The 25,896-nt window shown below is 45.8% G+C and overlaps 1 protein-coding gene across 1 annotated transcript in view; it reads left to right on the forward strand.

Annotated features, from left to right (window-relative positions):
• Positions 1-25,896, forward strand: part of SRP68 (signal recognition particle 68) — a 405,645-nt gene that overhangs the window by 207,219 nt on the left and 172,530 nt on the right. The window contains exons 9-10 of the mRNA XM_069654716.1: positions 23,600-23,698; positions 24,210-24,274. Coding sequence (XP_069510817.1) covers positions 23,600-23,698; positions 24,210-24,274 — 164 coding nt within the window. The remainder of the gene's footprint in view (positions 1-23,599; positions 23,699-24,209; positions 24,275-25,896) is intronic.

Here is a 25,896-nt window from a genome sequence, read left to right on the forward strand (position 1 = left end):
GCGAGCCAATGGAATGGAATGCCACCATATATGCTTCCGCAACCTAGCATATAATAAGATCAGCCTGTAGTGTATGTGCAGGATTTGCCTTAGGGTGGTAAAAAGTACAATTTACACCCGCATTGTAACCATACAGTCCCACCCCCCTTCTTTATGCACTTGCCAGACACACCCTGTCTTGCCTTCATCCCTGCACTTGCCACTTGCTGGCTGCATTACCACTGTTTGTTGCCTTTTATTATTTATTTATTCTCCGTTTTTCCTTTGCTCAACACTTTCCAATTATCTCCTCCCCTGCACTTTGCCCCTTCCCTCTCCCCTGCACTTTCACGTTCTCAATGTCACTTGGGTTGACGATGTGGTGGAACCTTGAGGAGGCGCCCAGATAACGGGGCAGCGTCCTCCTTCCTCCCCCCTGGCTAAGGGGGAGGCGTTTTGGGGCAAAAGCCTGGGAAGTGGGAAAGCGAGCACGGGAAAAGGCAAGAGGTGTGGGAAGCCCACCAAACGGGCTGGAATTCCAGCGAAAAAAAATAACTAGGAGGTGGGCGTGCCTGGGGCCTTATAAACAGACTATGGACTGACAGCATTATCTTCGCAGCCAGAGGATGCCAGACCAAAGGAAGGGGATACGTTTTTCCTCCCACCCACCCTACAGAATGATGGCAGAAGTGCAAGGCTTTGCCGTTGCTGTCGCAGAACGGTGAGGCATTGTTTTTTGTGACCAGTGGTACTATACAGACTACTAACGAGCTGTGGGAAAGCAGCAGTGGCTTTCGCTCTTCGTGCAGTCAGCGACCCCTGAGGCCTAAGCAGCAAGGGTGCTGGAGGTATCGGTGAGGGCTCGGCTTCCCCTGGCAAAATGGCACTCCTCCATCCCAGGAACACCTGCAAGGCAGGTTGGGATCAGACAAGAATGGTTGGGGGAGCTTTGGCCTACAGTGGACTTGGTTAGGAAAGGGGAAGCAAGGTTTGGTCAGTTTGTCTGGTCGCCACACCTTCAGAACTATTTTCACAAAGTTTGGTTTGCAGTGATTTGAAGCATGTAGTTATTAGCAATGTTGTGAAAATAAATCTGCAGCCTTTTATGCCAACAAGGAAAATGTCTCATTCTGCACCTTTTTTCCATAAGAGGGTGACAAGGGTAGCAAATGGAATGAGGAATTATGTTGGTATCTATGGACAAATGCCCAGGTTATGTGCCTAGTAAGATCGTTTTTTTGTTCTCCCTTGTTCCCCTCCCTTGCCACGCTCTGAAACACTTGTGTGCAAGCACATTACAAATAAAATATCAATATCACATGAACACACAATAAAGGAATGTCCACCCAAGATGCACCTGAAAGATATACTCCTGTTAAGTTGTGCATTAAAGAAAAAGCAAGGAAGCCGGCAGCTTCAAGCAGTAAAGCTATTATAACCCTCCCTCAGGGCCTGGTGCTACTGACTGCTCGCTTCTGAAAGAAAAGCTGTTTTTTTGTTTAAAAAAGACAAACTCATTAACGGATGGCCACTGAACCACAGGCGCTTGGCAGGCTTCTGGCACTCATCCATTATCGATTTTGTGAGACCCCCCCCCCCCTTGATTATGTGATACCGGCATGGGAGAGGGGGTGCATTAGGGGTATGTGGACGATGAGGTAAGACTTGAACGTAAGCGGAGCAGGGACAGCAAGGAGATGCAGCATGACCGTTAGCATTCTGAAATGCAATAGTATATGAAGTGTCAATTCCTATTTTGGGGATTCCAGGACCTCTTTTTGGGACACCTCAACCTTTTGCCCCCCCCACCCTTCTTTTTTGGTTCATTGGTATTTTTTGAGAGGAACTTCTCATGAAATTCCCCTGCCATTACATCCCTTTATACCTTCTCTAAGGTACATGATCTATGGTATAAATAAGGTGTCATGGGGTTCTTCTCGGGCATCCCATTTCTGCCTTCGTTTGTGTATTTCACTATAAATTTCTTTTAGGGAATAGGTTGGTGGTAGCCATGCTTTAATTTTTGCCTAATCAAGGCTAACCTTATCTAATTGTTAGGTTGGCGAGGAATTCAGCACAGCATGGACAAAAGTGATGACAAAGTTGTAGCCTTGTATCGCCATTTTTGTAGCTGAACCCTTTTGTTTGGTAAGTGTGATTTACTGGCTTTTAGAAGATTTCTTCGAGTGCTGTTGGTACCCTTTAGGGTCCTGTATCCAGGTCCACAAATCGTCGGGCTAACCCCAGAATGATAAACTTATAAATTGTCAGGATGTCCCAATGGCAGGTGTTGGATTTTCAGACGCTCCAAGTATTTGGAGCTCACATCAGCTTGCAGACTGGTACTTGGACCAGAACTGAGGCCTGCCAGTGAATCTTTTTAATTTTTTTTTTTTTTTTTTTTTTTTTAGACTATAAAGCAATGTTGTCTTGACATCAACAATGGCCGTGGAGCGAGCTCCAATGAGTTGAGGCAACTTAATAACATGTTATGTTATCATGATTTAAACCGTGCACCGCTGCCATTTTCATGGTCTCCAGCCACTTTATGGAAATAAGTCTTGCTTGTGATCCTATACACGCCTTGTAGCTCCAACAGTACGGGGATATTGCAGGTATCATGTGGAGTCTTTTGAAACTTCTGGGACACAGACTGCAGGTTTCATGTTTATCCGTCACTTCCCTTGAGAGCTGCAGCACTACTCCATGGTGATTGAGTCATTTTACCAGCAGTTCACTGGAGAGCTGCTATACCTTGCCAACACTGTCAAGGGGAGCTGCAAGGTCAAGCTGCAATACTTCCACGGCACCCATCAATAAAGTTGCAACGCTTTACCGCTGTGTCTTCTGAGCGACAGCACTTTGTTACTGGGTTGTATATTGCTCTCCACAGCCAGTCTGCTGGCACTACGAGATCTGCAAAAGAAGCGGGTCGGGTTAGTGGAATCAAGGTCAAATACAAGATAGCTTTGCTGCTGTTAGTGTATGTAGGTCAGATGTACCCGGGTTCTGCATGTGTGTGTGCTTTTGGGTGGGTTGCGTCGACAGCACTTGCAGTATCTATATCCAGAGGTTGCCTTGTGACACTGTATTGCAAGACTACCTTGGTCTTACAGCATTATATAAGCTGGTGGCAAAGCTGTAGATTCTTTTTTTTTTTTATTGGATGTTGCTAGGTAGTGTTCATTTGCAGGCAGTGGTTTAGTTGTTTGTGCATTATTAGGTGGGAATTAGAATCTAAGCAGGTACTAGTGAGAGGGTCAGGCAGTGCAGACCCCGATAGTCATTTAGAGTATGTTATCCAGTCTAGCAGCAGAAGCCATGGAAATGGGGCTCCTCCAGGCCGGATTTCTCATCCATTGTAAAGGCAATACTTCAGGTCGCAGGAAACAAAGCAAAGTCAGGACTGGATGATTAAACAACCCGTGCTATCCAGGGGTTCTAGAGTCGGATGCAGGAACACGAGACCTGCTTTTTGGGCAATATTCTGTGACCCTGAGCAAATAAATGCTTGCAATCTCTGCCGGGATGAAGACCAGTACTGAGCCTTTTGCAGGTATGAGACCTTCGAAAGCAGCTATGAATGCAACATTCATTCTCCTGGCGGGTATGGGTTTACACAAGTTTCCACATTCACATTTGACGAGAGAAATTCTCTGCGTTATGCAAATAGGCAATTCAAAAATCTACTTTTAGAGGAAGTCTAGTCTGCACATAAAGAATTCATACGTTAGATATTAACTGCTGCAGTACTATGGAGCTGTCCCAAATCGGGCATTAGATATTTAACAGGTTCTGTTACAAAAAAAAAAAGAAATCTCACATTTTATTTGCATTCCGATACTTGGAGTTTAATGTTCCCATTGGATATTATGGGATCATTCATCTCTATTTATTTATTTTTACATTTGTAAAGCGCAAACTGCAGCCCGCGGGCATTGAGGCGCTGTAAGCGGTGCTTAGAAAGGCTTGATTAAGGGTTACAAAAAAGCTGCCCCAAAAGTGTTCTTAGACATGAATACAGTGTTACATAGGCAGAGTTCCTAGGTTGCGGACCAAAAAGCATGCACATTTATTTGAAGAGACTGGTCTTGATGGTTTTGCGAAAGGCAGTATGAGAGTCAATTTGTCTGGTGTGCGGTGGAAGAGAATTCCAAAGGGTGGCTGCCATGGTGGGGAAGCTGGTGCCACCAGCACGTACTCTGTGGGTTTTTGGAACAGTGATCAAGTTGGAGTAGGCCTCTCTGGATGGCCTGGATGCACAGGGTTTAGAGAATCTCTGCACAAGATACTGGGGGGCCTGATCGTGGAGACATTTGTGCGTGAGGGCGAGAGTTTTGAAGATAATTCTTTCCTTGACCGGTAGCCAGTGGACCGGACGCCTAAGGTCAGAGATGTGGTCCCTACGTGATAGTCCCGTGGCTGCCCTGAGGGCATTGTTTTGGACTAGTTGAAGTTTAGCAAGGTTTTTCCCTGACGTACCTATTAGAAGGGCATTGCAGTAGTCCTGCCTTGAGCCAATTCTGTTGGGAGAGGTACGGTCTGGCTGCTGTGAGAAGTTTGGAGTAATAGGCTGAGGAGGATGCAATGGCATTGACCTGCCTATTCATGTTCGGGTCCATGTATACGCCCAGGGTCTTGACCGTTTGGGAGACGGGGATAGGAATGTTATCTATGGTGAAGGAGTTGTATTGCTCGTCCAGTTTGCTCAAGGTGGACGGGGATCTAATAAGCAGAAGCTGTTTTTTCGCTGTTGAGGCATAACCAGTTTTCTGCCATCCAAGATTGGATCGTGGAGTAGATGGAATTGAGCGTGTTCAGGTCGGACATGTAATCCCCCGAGAGGGGGATAAGCACCTGGGTGTCATCAGCATATTTCGTGTATGAGATGCCCAGGGCGTCAAGGATCTTGAACAGCGGCCTCGTGAAGAGGTTGTAAAGGGTTGGGGCGATGCAAGATCCCTGTGGGACGCCACATTGGATGATGCTCGGGTCAGCGCAGGAAGAGTCGGAGAAGACCTTCATTGCTCTTTCCTGCAGGAAAGAAGTTATCCAATTGCAGGCAGCAGGGGAGAAATTGGCTGCGGTGGCAAGATGGTGGCAGAGGGTCTTATGATCCACCAAATCGAAGGCAGCTGATAACTCCAAAAGGAGGAGTAGAGCAGGTGTGTCTCCATCTCTGAGGTCGTCCATCTGATTCTTGAGGTCCAGAAGAGCCATTTCAGTGCAATGTCTTGGCCTGAAGCTTGACTGCCGAAGACCAAGAAGATGGTTCTCTTCGAGAAATTTTTGTACTTGCAGGTAAGTTGCTTTGTCCAAGATTTCTATTAAAAAAGGGACCGTGGTGATGGGCCTATAATTCCCTGGGACCGATGGGTCTAGGGAGGGTTTTTTGAGGAGCGGACGAACCCACACTTCCTTGAGCTCAGCTGGAACATGGCCAGACTTGGAACGAGGCGTTAATGAAGGCGGTGATGAGGGGGACAAGCGAAGGGGCACAGTCCTTGATCACCTGAGCTGGGCAGGCGTCCCCTTTACAGTTGGAAGGCTTAATGGATCTAAGGAGGGGAACGACTTCAGTTTCAGTCATGTCCTTAAACTCAAACAGCTGGGATTGGCAAGTGTCAGCTGATGGAGCGGGGGAGCCATGGTTTTTCGCAATAAGGTTAAGTGCCATTTGGTGTGCAAGGATCTTGGCGTGAAGTGTGTCCAATTTATCCAACATGGCGGACTGAATTTTGTTACACCAGGCTTCATCTTTTAGGAGAGTGGGAGGAGGGGAGGCAAGGGTCTCCAGCTCTCTAAAGATGGTGAAGATTTCTTTACCTGACTTTGGTACCTGATGGTGGTTTTGTATTCGGTGGATAGGGCCTTGAAAGCTGCTCTGGTGGTGTCTTTGGGGTTTTTCTTCCATGCAGCGAGTGCCGCTCTTTTTTTGGAACGTAGCTGTAGGAGCTCCTGGGAGAACCAGGCGTTCACATGCTTTACTTTCTTAGCTTTCTTGAGGGTGAGTGGGGCTACCGTGTCCACGGCAATGGTGATGACTCTCTTGAATCTCTAGCGCTGTAATGTGCATGTGCTCATTTGTCACTTTGTAAGGGGTGACATGGGTTTGATGCTGGTTTTGTCATCGAGAATCCGATGTATAGTTCCTTTACTCTTTTGGTTAATGTGCCTGTGCACTGTTTTATACCGATAAATCGTTGTTAACCTTTCCCCCCAAAAAACAGTCCATGCAATATGCCTAATGGCAGATCGGCATGTGCTTCAGGGAAATGGGATTTTTCGCCATGTACTCTTCAAGTGATACAATTCGTATAGCTCACCAGATTACAAAAGAAGTGCAGAGACATAAACATGCCTGCACAGTAACATTGAGCCGTAATGTTGCATTACATTGTACTTGTACACCATTCTTTTTTCCATTGCCGGGACGACTGTCAGAAGCATGAAGATCCACTATGCGCATATATTCATTCACCATGTGCTGCTCTTGCTACCGCTTTAAATATAGTTATGATGTTTTTTTTCAAAACATTAACACAATACACTTACAGCAATACTGAGATAAACAAATTTAAAATGCATAAGGATTCCAATCAATACATCAGTCAGTTAAGTCAGTTAAGAGATATACGCCTGCGTAAGAACATCGCAAATGGGAAATGGTCTATGCAAATTTAAATGCACATGCTGCAAACTCCCCTATCATGTGTGCAGGATGAATAAATACAATAACATACATCATTGTCACTTTAACAGCAATGTGCACATCTGCAGTGTACAAATCGAATATATATGCCAAGTTAGAATGTTTACTAACTGCAAACTACGAACTTGCCACACTACAATACTAGGTTTCTCTAGAATACAGCAAAGTTCCAAATACTACAATAGCAGGCAGCAGAAAAGGAAACGGTCAATACCCGGGTATGTGCAAAATACGCCATGTGAACATAAACATTTGCAAATCAAGTTTTACTAGGGTAGGGCAAGTTTATAACCAACAGGCACTATGTCTTTAGCAACAATACCTATACAAATCTCAAATTAATTTGTGCCAATAGGAACAACCACAACAGCCAGTAACTTTGATATTTGGTTCCAAACCCTATAGTGTGCAAGGTGTACTGAGACTGAGGGAGAGTTCAGACAATAGGTGCACAAGTCATCAGATTTAATAGTCAGTCTTAGACATGGTTCTCATAAGTACACATGTAAAAGGTACTCAGTCAAACACTCTGTAACCAGATGTTTTCATGTTTCTAAAGTGCTGTGGCTCTTACAAATACGACAGTCTGTTTTCCGACGATAGTTTCATTTGGGAGCCCAATACTGACAACAGTGCTAGTTGATCAATACAGAGACACAACACGAGCCTGCATACTTCAGGATTAGGGCTCAGAGTGATGTAAAGTTGGGGTCTTTTGAACATGTGGACCACACTAGACACATGTCTGAGACTTTTTTAAGGTGGAGATGTGATTGTAGATTTGATTCCAATCACATAAATCAAATTTGGCTTTAAATGATGTTTTTAAGGTTTGATAGCCGCCTCTGGTTTTCCAATTTGGGAACCAATTTATCGCTTGAAATGTAGTCATCACAAGATCGTCAAACATGTTACTTTTGGAAAATCCATTTCTCCCACAGTTGGCACCCAACATTTTCAAGATAGGGCACACTGGGGACATCTTGGAGGGATCTCCATGCTGATCATTTGGTGATGGGCTTATATGATCTTTCCCTGGGCTTGTGTAACCATATCCCTACTCATGGCAGTGGCAACCTACTGGACCTTATTTTTGCTGAGGTTGGTAGTTTTCAGCTGCACTCCAGTACTGATAACTTGGTCGGACCATGTTCTGGTCCCTTTTTTGGTTCAGATCCCACCCTGTCATTCTAAATCTTCGCATGGAGTACTACTGCGTAGACAGTGGCACAAAGTGGATCAGATGGGTTTGATGGAGTCCCTATGTGAGGAGCATCAGCTCTCTAGGGAGAGGTGTATTGATCCTTTTTCATCCCTACTATTTGCCTTGGAGAAGGTTGTTGATAAAGTAGCCCCAAGGCTCCCTCATTTCGGCAGAACTAAACCCTCCGAGCCGTGGTATACTCCGGATTTGAGAGCTCAGAGAACAAGTGTGTAGGCGTCTGGAGAGAAAATGGCGCTTGGATTACAATGTAGATACACGTAATCTCTACAAGCCAGCTGATGGAAACAAATCACTGCTTATCTGCTCTGCAAAAGCAACATATTTTGCAACTAGGATTACAGAGGCATTTTGTGCCTCTAGAGAATTGTTCCGAGTTGCTAAGGAGCTCTGTGTGCCCTACCGCAAATTCTGTTATATACCCTGATGCCTAGCTGATATGCAACAAGATCAGTACTTTCTTTCAGGAAAAGATTACTGATATTCGTAAGGCTATCAAAGATAGTCACATCCGGAAGATGGCTGCAATGGCTTGGGACAGAACTGCCACTGGCTTCACATCTCCAGCAATTAATTTTGAACTTCAACCTATAACGGATGAAGTCATAAGTAAGGCCCTTTTGAGCCTTATATCGGCTTCTCCACTAGATGCAGTCCCTCTGCATGTTCTGAAAGCCCTGCCCACCCGAGCGATTGTCATGCTGACTGAAGCAGTCCAGGAGTCTTTTTCGATGGGTGCGATTCTGCCGGCTCTGAAACGTGCACTAGTCCTGCCTCTTTAGAAGAAATCGAACTTGGATCCCAGACTGCCAGCAAATTACAGACCCATTTCCCTGCTTCCTGCTATGATGAAATTATTGGAGACAGTGATTACGCCCAGGTCTCCCTGATTCTTTAGGCGAATGACTTCCTGCACCCCTTTCAGTCAGGATTTCGTCCCAAGATGGGGGCTGAATCTGTGATGATCTCCTTACTGGATGATCTTGGCAGCTTCAAGACAGTGGAGAGACTGGAGCCCTTATTCTCTTGGATTTCTCAGCGGCCTTCGATACTGCAGACCACGAGATCCTGCTGACTATGCTTGAGTAGGCAGGCATAGCTGGTTCCACGTTGGCATGGTTCCGCTCCTTCTTGACAGGCTGCGCTCAAACTGTCTCCTTTCAGACTTGTTAATCTTCTAGGGTGGAGTTACTCTGCGGTGTCCCCCAGGGGTCAGCTCCCCTCCCCCTTCTTTTTCATTTATTTGTGCGGCTCCTAGCGGATCTTATCACTGCATGTAAAATTCTTTTTTTTATTCCTATGCGGATGATACTCATTTTACATTCTGGCTGGACACCTCATATGCTGCCCCTCCCGAGAAGCTGCGGGATTGTCTAGAGAACATTGGACGCTGGATGGCAGCCAACTGAATGCAACTAAATGGCAGTAAAACCAAGGTACTGGTGGTTGGTTCCCAAGAAAGGTACCACCTCTGGAATGTACAGTACTGGCCGGAGTCTCTTGGCCCCTTTCCCTCCCCTTGTGCCTCGGTGAAGAGTCTTGGAGTTAAACGTCTACCTAACTGGTCACGAGAGGCTCAGATTTCTGCCATCTGCAGCGCAGGGTTTGGCAGATTGAAGGCTCTTAGGAAACATCTTCTTTACTTCCTGCTGAAAACCGGTCAACCCTGATGACATCTACCATAATTAGTTCACTTGACTACTGCAACAGTATTAATCGGTTCCATGTCATTTCATCGCCTGCCTGTTTTTTTTGGGGGGGGGGGGGTTGGGGACCCCCCATGCCCCCCTCCCACACTTAATTTTTGCTATTGAACACCTGCCCAAACCCTTATCTGCCCTTTCCCTACCCCCCCCTAAAAAATTTGATGAGCACATTCGATAGAATGTACACGTTAAAAAGCCTGGGGATGAACAGGCAGGAGATGAAAGGATGTTGTACCGTATTTGTCTGGGGCAAGCCAAGTCTTGCAGAATGCTGCAGCCCGCTTTGCACTTGGGTTGCCTCGGCTGACCCCGTCTTTAGCCCTGCTACGCACTTGCACCCGCTGCCGGTCGTGGCTCGTATTGATTTCAAGATCTTGTGTGTGTGTGTGGTCCATTGTGCCATGCACAATGAAGGCCCCCACTTTCTGAAAAACAAGCTCGTCAGATACTGCCCTTCGAGACATTTACGATCGGACACTCACTAGCTTCTCGCGATTCCCAAATTTTGCCAGAAACCTATGGTGGAGCAGGGGGGTCGTTCCTTCTGTCTCGGCACCTATCCTTTGGAATGCCCTCCCTTTAGGCTTGAGGACTCTGGCTGACTATATTCCCTTCAGGAGAGCCCTGAAGACACATTTGTTTAATTTTTCTTTTTCTTCCTGCTAGCGCTTTTCTGCCACCTGAGCCTCTGAGTCTGTCCCCTCCCTTTAGCACCTAGACACCCATGAGCCTTAGTTTGCGCTTTACAGATCGTATAATAATAATCTTAGCTGTTAGGTATAGTTCTCCCCTCTTCCTTTCCACCCGCCCACCCAATGAAGTCAGGCTCCGCTCCAAGCGCAACAAATCCATGGGTTCTGATGGTCTAAGTTTCAGTAACTTCCTTCAGAAAGTTCCCGCAACACAATTTAGCCACCTCAAATCCTTTATCCTCCAGACCATATAAAATAGCCGGGCAGAAGCACTCCTTATAAAGGATTAGTATGCCGTCATAGGAACATCTGCCATCTGGCGGGCAAATTGGCTGAAGAGGTGAGTCAGCAGAGTAGCTTTCCTCTTTTTGTTGGCAATGATATAGGGATAATTGTTCTCCACACTCATTTCCGACCCAAGGTAAGTATAATGGTCTACATAAGCCACGTTCCCCAGGTTTGAATCGAGTTTCACTCCATTTACCTTCTTCCTGGAGACCACCAATGTCTTGTTTTTTTTCGATGTTGACTACAAGGTCATTCTTCTTCACGTATTAAGCCAAATCATCCAGCATAGATCTACAGCCAGTAAGAGCGTGGTCAAGAATGGAGAGGTTGTCCACATATAGCATGCTGGCGACTCTCGTCTTTGCGATCCTAGTGGGGTAATTTGAATTGGTCACCATCCTCTCAGGAAGGTCAGAGGTATATAAATTAAACAGCAGGGGAGCCAGCACACAACCTTGCTTTACTCCCCTGCTGAGCTGCACTAATGAAGTCTCCCCTCCATCGTTGTCAGAAACTGACCTAAAGTCGACAAACGTGTTATATAATACTGGGGCTTCCTTTTGCGAGGACTCAAGAATGAAACAATCTAAAATGAAACGCTTGTGTACGAGCGACATTGAAATAAAATATCAATCACATGCATTTATTGTGCATGATAGAAGAACCGTGCTGAATGCCTATCTGGAATTCATAGAGTATGTTTTTAGAGGTTTTTAGACGTTACCCAGGCCTGAATCTCCTTCAAGATAAAACCTGAGAACAGCTTATAAGTCACATCCAGCATAGAGAGCAGTATGTAGTTTTCAGGCATATTCCTGTCTCCCTTCTTGTAGACGGTTACACGTACAGACTGCTGCCAAGTGGATGGAATGCTATGCTCATTGCAAACCCCATCAAATAGAGCCTACAAGTACGGGGCCCAACTTGATGGGTCCCCTTTGAGCACCACATTGGCAAGCCTGTTAGGGCCTGGTGTCCTTGAATATTTTACATTTTTAATAGCTGCAAGTAAGGGTTCAATGGAGGTATCAAGCAGCTGGCGGTCAAAGTTCCCAGTGTCAGATGGAGTATGGGATACTGATGTGGACTTCATCTTTCCACCAATGTAGTCCAACTGTTCCCCGTTGGGATTCAATATTTGTTGTTCCTTGGGACTTTTGACAGCAGTCAATAGCTGCCATGTTGTCCTCGTATTTCTTCCACATAGGACACCTATCATCCACTGCCACTGTATGTTTCGTACTGAATTCTTCCAGTTTTTTCAGGTTTTAATGTTGCTTATTTTGTGTTGCAGTCCGGACCAGGAGAACGTTCTTTATCATGTCGGTACTTCTCCACGCATCACTCGTTAAGAGAGTTACGAATGTGAATGTCAAATGGTTTCCTGGTGACATTGTCGATAACCAAAGGGTGGCCAGGACCAACAGACGCCACATTGGACACAAAAGCACTAATCCAGTGCTCCATCTCGTCCACGCTGGAGGCAATGCACGCTTGCCAACAAGCCATCCCAAGGTCGTTTACCACGGATGTGGCCCTGTTTATGCTAGCACCAGTCCACTGAATACGATTGCTAGAATAACTTGGTGTAAGACTTTTAATCTTCGAGCAAAGGAACATTTACACTGGGAGATGCAATGTTAACCTCAAGGGGGAGTGGTCGCTGTGGACATAAGGTGATATATCTCAAGAGTTTTCACACATACTAAGATGGCATTACTGCCGAATAGATAATCCAGTGTTGCCCAACTTGGACCACTTCTCCAAGTTCCCCTACCCGATGTATCGCCTCTCGTTCGTCCATTCAGGAGTACTAGTTCCCATTCCTTAAGAAAGTTAACCCATAGACGCCCACAGTATTATCTTTCTGCTGTAGAAGCATAGACTCGAGCAAATGTTCTCAAAGGAAGGGCAATGGTCTTCATCCAAACAGTGCACATTTAAGCTTCCTCCTACCAGAATCAGCTTGTGACCAGCTACACCCACTAAATCAACACATACATCATCAATGAAAGCAAATATATCTTCAGTACATTCCCCCTGCCTCGCCCCCGGGGTGTCCTACACATTTATCAAAAGCTTGTTTTTACTTTCATGCTTGGACTACAACTTAATTTCAACAGCCATGACATTGTCTTCATAGGTGGTAGCTGAGTACCCAAACATTTGCCAAACCCCAATCATGAGGCCTCCATATGGTCTCTCGCAGGATCCTTTTTTTTTTGCAGGAGTCTGATGTATCACAAAACCTTCAGTAGACCCTATCAGTTATCAGTCTCCTGGCACATGATGATGTCATGGGTCAACAATGGTGACAAACCTCTTCAGAGAATAGATCGATGTCTTCTAGTGTTCCAGCTAAGTAACTTTAAGCCTCATTTAGAGACAAAATACTGTTGGGGAAGGACACACTTTAGCCACTCCTAGCTTTTAGATTTGATAATTGATGTGGTAGTTTGCACAGACTCTGTGTACGTTGCCGCTGGCATCCTGTTCTGTTCTTTTGTACACCTCTCACAGCAATTGGATGGAGGTACATCAAGGACCTTAGTAGCAAGTTCGTAACCAAGGGAGCCAAAAGTCAATTTATGTGAATGTATCAAAGCAGCTGTATCTGTCGGACAGCAATGTGTTCATTGCCCTCCTTTTACTTTTATCTGTTCAATAAAAATCAAAGTCTGTAGTGTTAAGTATCCTCAAGGTAGGTATTTTGGCCAATAGCTTCAGCATGGCATATCGGTTTAAATGTTTTGTTTCGAATCCCAAGTTGGTTTTACTGATGCAGTAGTCGGGGTTAATGGATCCAAAACAGATAACTCTTACAATAGAGCCGGGCTTTGGCTTTGTACCACCTTAACGAATGAATTAACAGTGGATACCCTGTTACTTAGGACTTGCTTATCAAGGCTAGGCTGTTCATTGGCAGCAGTGATCAGTGGTGGGGAGTGTTTGGTGGGCAGTACATTCACACCAGCTGCCGGCACCTCCTTACTAACCAACTAGTTAAAGTACCACTTGCTTTCCAGTGCCTCTACCTTCTTTGCTAGGTTTTGTAATGTTTGTATGTGCGCTACCATTGTAGAGTTCAAGGGAGTGCCAGCTACATTGGCCTCAGGTATTTGTAATCAAGAAGCAGGATTTTCCATTAACTGTGCTGCTCGCTTTGCTCTGCACCGTTCTTTGTGGGTTTTTTAGGTGAGGGGAGAAGCTTCAATGATATGATCCACCAAAGATGCCTCAAGCCTTTAACCTCACTTTCATGGAGGTCACAGTTAACTCCCAATGTTATTTTATGGAAGACTGGGAGGTGTGGGGGGGTGGTAGGAGGCACAGGTATGTTAAACTACCACCCTAACTCCGATGTTTCTCAGGGATCACGATGGGTGGACTGGGAGTCACTGGGAGCGGGGTCTTCTGTTCTTTGTTCTAGTGAGGGGTGCCATGGGATTGCAGATTAGAGAATTCTTCCAGTCGGATGTAACTGCAAGATGCAATACCAGTTGATGAAATGCAGATTCCAACCATGGAGACCTTTTCAGGGTACTTCATAGGATGAAGAAACGCAAGTTCCAGGGACGATCACCGTTTGCAAGTGACGACAGGTGTCCTTCCAATCGCAGTCACAAGAGCTGCTCCATGACAGATTCCCTTGAAGAAAGCTGGAGTTTCAGGAGAAGGTGACTTGTGGCACAAGCTGGCAACCACCAAATTTCCCGACTTGAAGGCGGAACAGTGAGTTCTGGCGAGCTAGCCCACGAGAGAGCTGTCCAATCCACTAGGCAGTCCAGGGACACTTCGAAGGCTCTGATGGGCTGGATCCTCAAAGGTATCCATACTAGCTGGTCCCGTTAGGCCAAGTACTGTAGCACTGACAAGGGTCTTCGGGGCCCAGGGGGGAGCAGGGATTCACTGAGCCGGTCACTGTAGAGGCTGCTGATGCCCTCTCCCCATTTCCCAGTCACTGCAATCATCACCCATACCTTGGGGTTTTCTGTGCTTCTAGCCTCCTCCTAATCCTTCTGCTTTCTCTCCCAGATAAGCCCTCTATTGAATGGTTTCTATGCAACGCTCCCAGTTGTTTTCCCTTCCCTGCTGGCTGTTTCCCTTTCTCCCTATTCTTCGCTGTCTCTACTTTCTCCATCCTCTATTTCTGCCTTCTTGTTTGTTTGTTTTATGATTGGATCGTTCAGTGTCAGTTCGTCTGTGCCCAGGGCTTCATGAAATGCCAGACTGTTCCACCAGTAAACAGGTGAGAAAGGGTGACTGGCAGCAAAGTTGTTGATTGCTCAGCAGATGTGGTACATTTTCAGAAAGAAGAGAATCCTGAATTCTCACCTCTTTCTCGAATAAATAACTTGACTCATTGCAGGTTCTACCTGATAATCTGGCCATGAATATGTCATGTCCGTGAAATGTTCTGCTGACAACAGCATCTATTCAGCTAATACATGCTGACATTTTAGGGTGTGCCCAGAAGGAGGAGGAATATAGTTCTGTGTTTGCTGCTTGTTTGACCTGTTTGGCAAAGGTGTTCCTAATCACCAGAAAAACTCAACGGGACACACTGGGCACAGTGACATACATTTTGAGGCTAAAATGTCTTGCTTTCTACAGAAAAATGTCCTGCAATTTGTTGTTCACATCAAGTCCAACTAAGGGCTTCATAAAACTCTACCTGAGATAGTACAAATCTCCAACTCTTAGTACAAGGCTGTACCACTTGAGATAGCATAGACCAAGCAGCCAGGTGTATTTTAGGAGGCAGAGAGGGCTGTGGATGGGTACAAATAAATTGTAGCATACGTATGATCGACGAAACACTGATACACTTAGGTATTGTAAAAATAATGGTTTATTTTATATACACATATGCCAGGATAAATCCTGGGAAAGGTAAGTACGATTTCATAAGTCATAAACCCAATTATAGAAACCAGCGCAATACTATGGTATAACAACCAAAGTATAAACTTATTCAGAATAGCAATATGCAGTTCAAGGTGAGTCAAACCTAATGTAACGCATTCAGAATGGCATTAAGCTATTCCTTGGGAGTACAAACAAAGTATTTAAACTTTTAGAAAGTAATTCAAGGGCAGCAGACCCCATTGGTCATAATTGTTAGATGTATCAGTTTTATGTTTGTTCCTCTATTCTAGTGGGATCCCCAGCACATTTTGCAGGACTTCTAGACCCTTTTCTTTCTATCCTTAATGATGGGAGCCTTTTCCCCCCTCATTCATTCTTATTTGAACTTTGTTCTGTGTTTTACCTTTTCTATGGAGTCTGCTTTCCGCAGTAACTCTTTAAAGGCATCTGTGTCTAACTTTTGCAGCCCACAACACCCTATGTGCAGTGTTTCTGGGGTTCTCCTTTGAGATTATTTTACTATCCTTACGAACCACTGTTCTTAAGGATAGAGGGTTACTTTGTACCCTTCCTAAAACTTTATTCTTTGAGAGATTGTACACACCACTTTATGTGGAGTGCTAAAGGGATCCCTAGTGATACCCCCACCCCTTCTCTCTGCTCCTGTGACTTTCTTGTCCCAGTGACAACCCTACAGTTATTTATGGCAGGTGACAGTGGACGTCTTCTACCAACTATTGTGCTATATTTTACGGCAGACTGTATTCCCAGTCTCCGTTGTGCACAATAGGGTCACCTATGTTCCAATTTGGTGGCGCTTTCTTTTTTCGCCATTTCTCATGGTGTTGTCCTTTGTTAGCCCCACTCACATTCTAAGAAGGGGAGGTCTGTTTGAGTGTTTTGCCTTTGGCGGGAACCCTTGGGTGTCCCTGCGTAGTAACCGTTGTGTCAGCGAAGGCAGGAACCAGGGGTGGAGTTTAACACTCCCCTGTCCTTTGTCTGCCAGAGTGCCTGAATGGAGCCAGGAGAGTTTGCAGACGAGTGAGTGGGAAATTCGCATATAGGTGGAAGGCAGTCGACCACTGGAACAGAAGATCCGAAGCTGAAGACGACCAGAGACACCTGCTGACCCTTCCAGTACCGTGAAGCGACTTCTACTGTCCTGATCCTGTTTTCTTATCAACAGGTGAGCTACGAGGACTCCTCCTTCCCTTTGGCTGTTGGGACCACCTTGCCTCAAGACTGACTAACTAAAAATCAAGCCATCTCCTGAGGTGCTGCAAACAACCACTTATATCAGTAGACCTCTGACCCATTTGCATTGCAATGTGTTGGCATGGACGAATCTACCCAGAACTTTCGTGAGCTGCAATTGGACCTCCAGAGGCATGATCCCACACTTCCAAGTCTCCACACCAGAGTGCCGGACCAAAGAACAGAGGAAGATTGACCAGGTGTTAACTGTCCTTTATTGGAACTGATAAAAAGGCACTAAAACGGCAGTCCGGAAAGAGAGACTGAAGAAATCCGAGCTGAGGTTCCTTTCTCATGACTGCTGCTGTGACATCGCATTCAAAATCCTTCCTTTCGTCACCAGACCGAGGAACCAAGTGACCGGGTCCTTCGCTGCTGCACAGGAAAGAATACAGCTGCATTTGCTTCTTCTAACCAAAGGTTCTGTGGGGCTAAATGTAGAACTTGCTTTAAGCCGAGAAGTTGCTCCAGTGTGACTGGAGGGCGTTACAAGGTGTGTGGATGTCCACCGATACCTCTGCCCCAGGCTTGACAGTGTGTCTTTTAGAGGAGCCCTTTGCAGGGTCCCTAGATATTTTGCTAGACATTTTCATTCTAGTGACTAAAGTATCCTGAGGAACTTTGCCTTTTCTTTGCTCCGGCCCTTGCCGATTTCTGTAACCATTCTTTTGCCTCTGGAGTTTTCCTCCTCCCCTCTGAAGCACTTTCTTGTGCATCCTCTCCTCAAGAAACCCACTGTTGATCCCTCCAACCATCTCCCAATTTCCATTGCTCCCTTTTTGGGGAAGCTCCTGGAAGAGCCTGGAAAAGCTGGCCATCTCCCCACTTAACTTGCATTCTGACTCTGCTGGCTCTCTCCATGATCACCAATCTGGATTCAGAGCTGCCAGAAGCACAGAAACTGCTCTAACCTTCCCTCTGTCCTCATCCTACTCGATCGCTCCTCTGCTTTCGACACGGTCAACCATACCATCCTGCTCAATCGCCTCAGTGACAACCTGGGTATCACCGATCAGGCTCTGGCCTGCCTGACCTCTTTCCTCTCTGATCGACCATACCAGGTACAACTTGGGTCCTTCCTATCCTCTCTCTCCCTCTCTACCTGCGGTGTCGCCCAGGGGTCTAACCTCTAGCCCCGGCTTTTCATCCAATACCTGGCAACTCTCGCCTACTGCATTTCCATTTTCTGCTCAAACTTCCAGTGCTATGCTGATGACACCAAACTGATTTTCAGGCTTCCCTCAGACACCTCCTCTCCTTCCCCCATATCCTATTGCCTAATCGCCATTCAAAATTGGTGTGCCGCCAACAATCTTTGTCTAAATGCCAACAAGCCTGAGATCCTCCTCATTGGCATACCTTCACCATCCTTTCCCTTCACTCTCTGGCCGCCCTCTTTTAACCCTCCTCCTACCTCTACCTGTGAGGCTAAAAATCTCGGGGTCATCTTTGACTCCACACTTTACTTCTCTGCACACATCTCTGACGTCTCTAAAAAGTCAAATTTTTTACTGCACCTCCTTAGAGGTTCTCTGCCTTTCCTTTCCTTCCCTCAGAAGCTCACTGTTTGCTAAGCTCTGGCTCTCTCTAGGTTGGACTACTGTAACAGCCTATTTCTAAATCTACCTGCCTCCGCCCTTTACAACTAATCCAGAACAGGACTGCGAGACTTGTCCTTGGCCTCAAGCCTTGGGATCGTATCTCTCCAGCTATGAAATTCCTTCATTGGCTCCCAGTGGATGCAAGGATTAACTTTAAAACCCATAGGATTGTCCACTAGGCTTTCTGGGGCCTTGGTTCAAAAAACCTTCAACTATCCCTCCGTAAATACCTCCCCTCTTGAGCCCTTTGCTCCTCTACTTCCAAATCCCTCAGGGCCAGTCATTTTTCTAAGAAACGAGCTAGGGGCAGATCTGTCTTCAGCTCGGGCCTCTTTGGAACAGCCTCCCAGCCACCTTGAAACCTGAGGAGAATTATCTCTGGTTCCGGAACCACCTCAAGACCTTCCTCTTAGCTTCTGCCTTTGCCCCTCTTCTCCCCTGCTGATCTGTTTTCTCTCTAGCCACCTTGCACCTAGCCATTCTTTGTCCTTCGGGCCCAGGTATCTGCGCACCCTGCCTCCCTCCTGCACTGCCTTTGTGCCACCCCTTGCACTGGGATCTGTATCTGTCCCCATACAGTCCCCCATTCTTCTTCTGCATTTATCGGATATACCCTATCTGACCAATCATGTGCTTGCCACTGTTGGCCGCAGTACCACTTTTCACTGCTTTTATTTATTTATTACACTTATTATTTATTCTGCTCTCTCCTGTTTCTGCACTTTCCACTTTCCCCCTTCCATGCACTTCGCCCTTTTCCATGCACTTGGGTGTTCTTAATGTCACTGGGCCTAGTAAGATTGTTGTTTTTGTTTCTCCTTGTCCCACTCACTTTGCTTTGTCGTGCTCTGAAACAATTGTGTATGAGTGCGATATAAATAAAATATCATATCATATATATTTCTACATAGGACTTTTCATTCTACTCCTACACTGACTTTATGGCTAGTTGGGGATTGGAGAAGCCTTGAAAAGTGTTGCTAAAACGTCTAATATTACTCTAGTGTGAATAACCATACTTTTCCTTCCTACATACATTGTCTGCTGTGACTTTGCTAAATGAATACAATTACTGTTTATCTGTAAATCCTATGCAAGTGCGCAGTAGTACCGATAATACTGTAGAACTGTCAGTGTCATTCTCTGTATCAAATGTAACCGCGAGCAGCTACACCTTTAAAAAGTATTGTGAATAATTCTGCATGTGTATTGGTTAGTATAAAAGTGTATTTACTTAGTGTGTGTGTGTGTGTGTGTGTGTGTGTGTGTGTGTGTTTTCAACCTTAGAGACCCCCAGCTCGTTTGCTGGACTTTAGGACTTTTAATTTCTATCCTGGAGTCAGTGAGACCTTTTTCTCACTCCCTTGTGTATTTTCTGATCTGATTTGGGCTCTGTTTTATCTTTGATTTTGGAGTCTGGACAAACTCCATAGGGATCTACCTTTTTGTATTGTGTGACACAGCACCTTCAGTGCAGTGTCACAGAGACGTCCTTTGGATTTCTCATAAGGTTTAAATACCTTCTCTTGGGTAAACTGCTGTTCCAAAGAGTAGTTAAGTAAAATTGACTTTACATACCTGTTTTACCTACGTAGTCCCAGGACACCCCATCTTATGTGGAATTACTGGTGGGTCCCTTAGTAGCCCCTTTTCCTACTTACTCATGTGACATTTTTTATGTTACCCTCACTACAATCAATGACTGGTGGCACTGGTTTAATTTTCCTACCATTGTGCGTTTTTTACCGCAGGCTGAATCCTCAGCTGCAGTAATGTACCCATGGGTGCCCATTTGGTCAAAATGGCCCCAGTCTTCTTTTTGTGCCATTTCTTGCTTGTGTGGTCTTTCTTGGGTTTTACCTGCGTGCCAAACCAGGTTTAACTCATTTGTTCATTTTGCCTTTGACGGGCTTGAATGCACCCAGTACTGATTGGCTGGCTGGCTGTCCTTCCAGGTCAGCCACCCGACTGTATGAGTGACAGCTAGGCTGTGCATGAATGGGAAAAACCTGCATAAAAGACGAGGTCTCTTGAACAAAAGGCAGTCGACCACTGGACGAAACATCCGACAAAGGAAACTGGAAGAGAAACTTGCTGCACCGTTGAACTGCCCGGTGAAGCCCTACTGCAGTACTGAAGCTCCAATTTCGTATCGACTAGAGAAGCCCGAAACAGACAACTTCTTCCCTTGGGTTGGTGGAACCAACTGACCCCAAGACGAACTGTGCTGGAACACCTCTCCCTGCTGAAACTGAGTTCCAGGGGTCAGGAAAACCAGAATCCAGTGCATAGTCTTTAAGCCGACCTGAGCTCCAGGAAGATACTGAGGATCCTCCCGGAGCAGGACGACCCAAGGCTTAGCTACCTCAACAGATGGCTGGACCCCAGAAGCAAGGGGAGCCCATCAAGTGTCCAAGAACCACAGTGGTGCTATTGAAGTGCTGCTGAACTGGAAAGAGCCCGTAGCCGCCGCCGTCCTTTGAACTGCAGTGCAGGAGTCCTCCAGACGTCCTCCCTCTTGTCCCCACGACTGAGACCCAGGAACCCAGGATCTGCAAGACTGCAACCAGAACAGAAGCCAGCTGTATACTCTTCTTCCAACCTAAGGTACTGTCTTGACACTTTGGTTTGTAGCTTTGTTTGTTCTCACTGGAGACTTGCAGTAGATGCTTTTTCTGCAGAGTTGCTTGCAGCCCTGCCCTTCACAAGCCTAACAGCTTGTGGCCCAACAGTGATTATTTGCTACAAACTCTTAAAACACTGTGCAAGACTTTCGTGCTATCTAAAGAAGTGCCTCAGCTCCATAGACATTGTTCAAATTGATTTTGGCTGCTCTGGCTTCCTGCAGACTCCAAGAATCGGAGAAGATTGACTGGATGAATTGTGTCCTTTGTTGGTGCTGCAAAAAAGGCGACAAAACGACCAGGAAAGCTGAAGAATTCCGTGTCGGAGGTCCTCCCTAGCTGCTGTTGAGATCCCATCTATTGTCCAGCCTTTCATCACCAGACCATGGAATCCGGAGGTCGGGTCCAGCGCGCCTACATCGAGGAGAATCCAGCCACAAACATTTCTTCTAACCTAAGGTACTGTGGGGAGAAAGGGTATTGTTTACCTTGATCCGAGAGCGTTGGAGTGCACATAAGTGTCGAGGGTGTTACTCTTACTTACCTCTTACCCAAGCTGCCAGCTTGTGTCCCCTTTGAGAGTCCTTCAACAGGTTCTCTGACATGGTGTTATTCTTCAAGCATCTTTGAACTAGATACTAGTAGTATCCAAAGACACTTATGCTGTTTCCCTGCTTCGTAAGACTTTAAACCCTCTCTGAACTGACTTTTGCTGCTAGTTAGGTATTGTACTTTAAAAGTGTTAGTTTGCTCCAAAACTGTCTCTAAAACTGTACGTTCTGCTAATGTTTGACTAACCAACTGTTTTCTTTCCTAAAAGACTTTATTTTATGTGGTTTTACTAACTAAATACAATTACCGTTTATCTTTGTGCACCAGTGCGTGGTATAACCGATAGTACGGTAGAACTGTCATTAGTCTCAAACGCTGTAACAATTGTAACCGCAAGCAACTACAAACTAAGCAGTGGCCTTTGAAAAGTATCTACAAGTAATCTTGTGTTTTGGTTCTATGTGCTAAGTATTTTAAAACATCTCTTGTGTAAATGTAATAATATTTCTGATGTTTGTTAATCTGCTTAGAATCACATGCTGTGCATATGGTCTGACATCCAGTGGTAACCACAGAGTATTGCATCTTGCCTTTCGAGAATTGAAAGGGGACGTCGTCATGGGCGTGCCTGTAACACTATCCCTAAGTGACGTGTAGTGTACCCAAGATCCCTCACGCGTCGATGTCCCTCAGATTGTTTTTTTCCACCCAGCATACTGCTGTCTATCACACCATGTCTTTCATGCTGTTTAATCCTACTGGGATGAGTAAGAAGAGTCCCGTACTTATTCTCACTCTTCTTATGATTCTCAATACTATTGGGAAGATTCCCACAGTTATTCTCACTCTTATTATTTTGCCTATTAGGGTTAAGCCAGTCGCTATAACCGTCCCTCTCCATGGATCTCTAGCTACGTTCCTAGATTCAGATTGTAGTCCCTCTTCAGGAATTCACTTTGTTGATGCATGAAGGCTCTTGTGTTTCCGTTTGTTCTGCTCCCAAGTGTGTCTCAGCGTACTTCATGGATTGTGGTATTGGCTCCGAAAGGATTTCTCTCGTTCTCCTCTTGTCCACCACGCTTTGGGATTACTTCACTTCCCTGCTTCCGTTCCTTCCCGGGTACCGCTCCGGATACCCCTCCACTGATGGTATTGGCACAGAGGAGTTTTTCCTTCTCTCATGGTCCTTCCGGCCACCACCTCTCACGAACCAGTCCCTCCTGGGCTGCCTGTTCATTTTTTTGCCTCTTGGTAGACATTCTCCACACAGGTGCAGCTTGGGCACCTGTTCCTCCAGGCCTGCGTCTCTGCCTCCATGTTTCTCTCCATGTTTGCTTCGCTCCTCCCACTTTTATGATGTCATACTGAGGTTTCCCCAGTTTCCAGCAATAGGCCTTTTTTGTGCTGGTGTTATGCTCAGCCTAACTCCATTGGGTTTCTTCATCCCATTGTCAGGCAGTTCTTAATCATTCCTACTCCTCAGCGTTTATTCGTCTCAGTACCAGATGGATATTTATCTTCAGTCGAGGCACTAAAATAACAGATGTAGGAGGATTCTAGTTTTGTATGATATTTCTTTATTGGATTCTTGAGTAAGATTAAAAAAAGGGTGGGAATATCTCGTTGCGGGCTCACCGCCCTAGTCTCACAAGGAAAGGCTCCCCCCAGAAAGAAGTGACCGAATCCCATGATTCGTCACACAAGGGAATGCCTGATTCCAGTGACGGGGATCAGTCTCTCTAGATTTTGAGTGGTCCAGACCAGTTGCATAACAGACCCATGGCTGTAAATGCATCTCTTTGCTGCCAATAGTTGAGGTAGCTAACATGTGCTGCAGTATGGCTGGGGCGATTACTCCATTGTACCATAGAGGGCCTTTCTGATTTTAGAGCTGAAGATGCCTCTGTGCACCTCTCTGGTGGTCCATGTCAGTGGCTTTCCTGCTAGTGATACTTTGCTGTTATAAGTGTTTCATGTGGGTAGCATGCCTGATACATGGTCTGGGTTCAAGGGACTCATACTTGTGGCATGAATGATTCCCAAATGTGGAAGGCTTTTTGGTTGGATATCAACTTGATGACTCTGTTTTTGTTGCTTTAGGCGGAGAGCGAAGAGACCAAAGAGCGTCTGTTCGAGGCATTACTAAGTGAGTGTCGGGACACCATACAAGCCGTCCGAGAGGAGCTAAAAGCAGAGCAGGTGAGCATATAAATGAGAACTTTGCATTCATTAATCCATCAGAAGAGTCTGACAGTGTGTTTGCCACATTTCTCTAACACGGCATGTAACGAACACAAAGTGCCTCTTTTCAATGCTTTTCTGATAGCGATGCCATGCTGAACGTGCCCCATTCACCCCCAAAATGTATGTGCGCTGGTTCCCAATCCTTCTGTTAGTTTATCTTTATGGGAATTCCTCCTGTTTGATTAAGAACTACTTTTACTCAAACTTTGTCTGCTCTCTAGACTTGTGTCCAAGGCCACGCTCCTTGACTTATAGCTATGAGGCTGCTTGACACCCCCAACCCCTAGTTCACGCAACCCAATGCTAGTCGAGTGATTGGCGGCACAATATGAATGGCTCTGCATCCTGAGACCTGTGTTTGTCCACTAGTAGTTGTGAGGTTCAGAGCCACCCACACTAAGGGTTTTTTGTGTTTCGCTCATGGGCTATCCTTTAATCCGGTTCTGTAAATGCTTTTTGTTTACAGAAGACGCGTGACCAACCCATTGAGGGGGATTCTGGAAGAGTAAGCAACTTGCAGTATCTGCATAGGTAAGAGCACCCATGGATGGTAAATCAATGACTGTGTGCAATCGAAGCTGGGTTATTGTTGGGTTGAAAATACTAAACTTTACCTCAGAGATGTGGCTTCTGAATGTTTGCTTTTTATCGGACTGATTTACTGACTTCGTCTTGAGTCCCGATGTAAGCCCACATCAGGGACTGATGTGCCACCCAAAAGGTCCCAAGTCTCTCTCGGTCCTGAGGCCTCAGAGGCACCTTTTCCCACCTGCAAGAGGAATACAGAAAGGGTATATGGGCCCCAGAGATGATGGAGGGAGCTCCATTGTTAAAATCCAGCACCAGGTTACATAGCTATGAATGTGTAGGCGATATCTGACCATATGTAGTCATAGCCTTTAATCTGATTCAAAGAGTGAGATGCCAGCAACCAGAACCAGGTATGGCTGGTTTGTGAATAGAATTAATGGATTCTGCCTGAAATCAATTTTCTTTTTTTTTTTTTTTTTAATCTGTTTATTACGTTTTAGGAACATAAACAACAAAACAAACATGAATCAAAGGTATACATCAGATCATGGTAGCAAGGCAGTTTTCAAAAAGCAAAAGAAACCCATTCGGGTCAAGAGCCATCAGGCATGTGTGGGATAGGGCAGGTTAACAACTGTACATGTCTATTTTCAACGGCAGATTTCAGTTAGCGTCCAACCAATTACCCCATATTTTTCCGAATTTGCGGGGGCAACCCCGTGCATTATAAATCCGGCGCTCCGCGGCCGCGCATCTGTCCAGCTCATTGCTCCAGCGGTTCACGGATAGAGGGTCGGCAGAGCCCCAGCTAGCCGCGATCAATCTTTTGCCTGCCCCCAATGCCAGTGCCAGAAATATTTTTTCATATTTCGAGAGATCCACTTCACCTCGGATTCCCAGCAGTATCATTTTGGGGTCCCTGGGGATTGTTGTCGCCAGGGTGGCTGCGATCTTGTTGATACAGTTCTCCCAGAAGACCTGTAAGACTCGGCAGTCCCATAACATATGGTAAAACGTGGCAGGTTCTGTTTTGCACCTGAGGCATGTCCCGTCTTCCAGTCCCCCCCATTTGGCCATGGCAGTGCGTGAATAGTATGTGCGGTGGAGGATCCTCAGTTGTATAAGCCTGAGCTTGGAGTCTATGCCTATTTCTCTAGGGGACATCAATGCCTCTACCCAGTCTTCTGGTTCCATTTGACCTATGTCCTTTTCCCATTTTTCCTTGAGCCCATCTAGCTGCGTCGCTCCAAAGGAGTCGAGGGCTTGATAGAGCGTGGAAGTGACCTTGGTGTCAATGTGTTGCGAAAGGATGTTGGTTGAAATCAATTTTCTGAATGAAAGCCGGGATGAAGCACCTAGATGATTGAATGTGGCAGCCGCCAAAGGTTTGAAAGGCCTCCCTCTTATGATTGAAATTGAAGTGCACACTTGGCTCACAACTTTCCTATTTAGCCTTGGGAGCTGGTGGGGTTTGCACCCTTACCTTGTCGAACCACATACATTTTAGAGGACCAATTGCTTGGGAACTGTAAAGACTACACCAACCTGAAGAGCACTGTGGAGGAGATCGGCTGTTTGCACCTTTCCAAGATCATCTCACTGGTAAGCTCTGCCAGTGTCTG

The sequence above is a fragment of the Ambystoma mexicanum genome, chromosome 3q (genome assembly GCF_040938575.1).
Source record: "Ambystoma mexicanum isolate Mex_15411 chromosome 3q, UKY_AmexF1_1, whole genome shotgun sequence".
NCBI lineage: Eukaryota > Metazoa > Chordata > Amphibia > Caudata > Ambystomatidae > Ambystoma > Ambystoma mexicanum.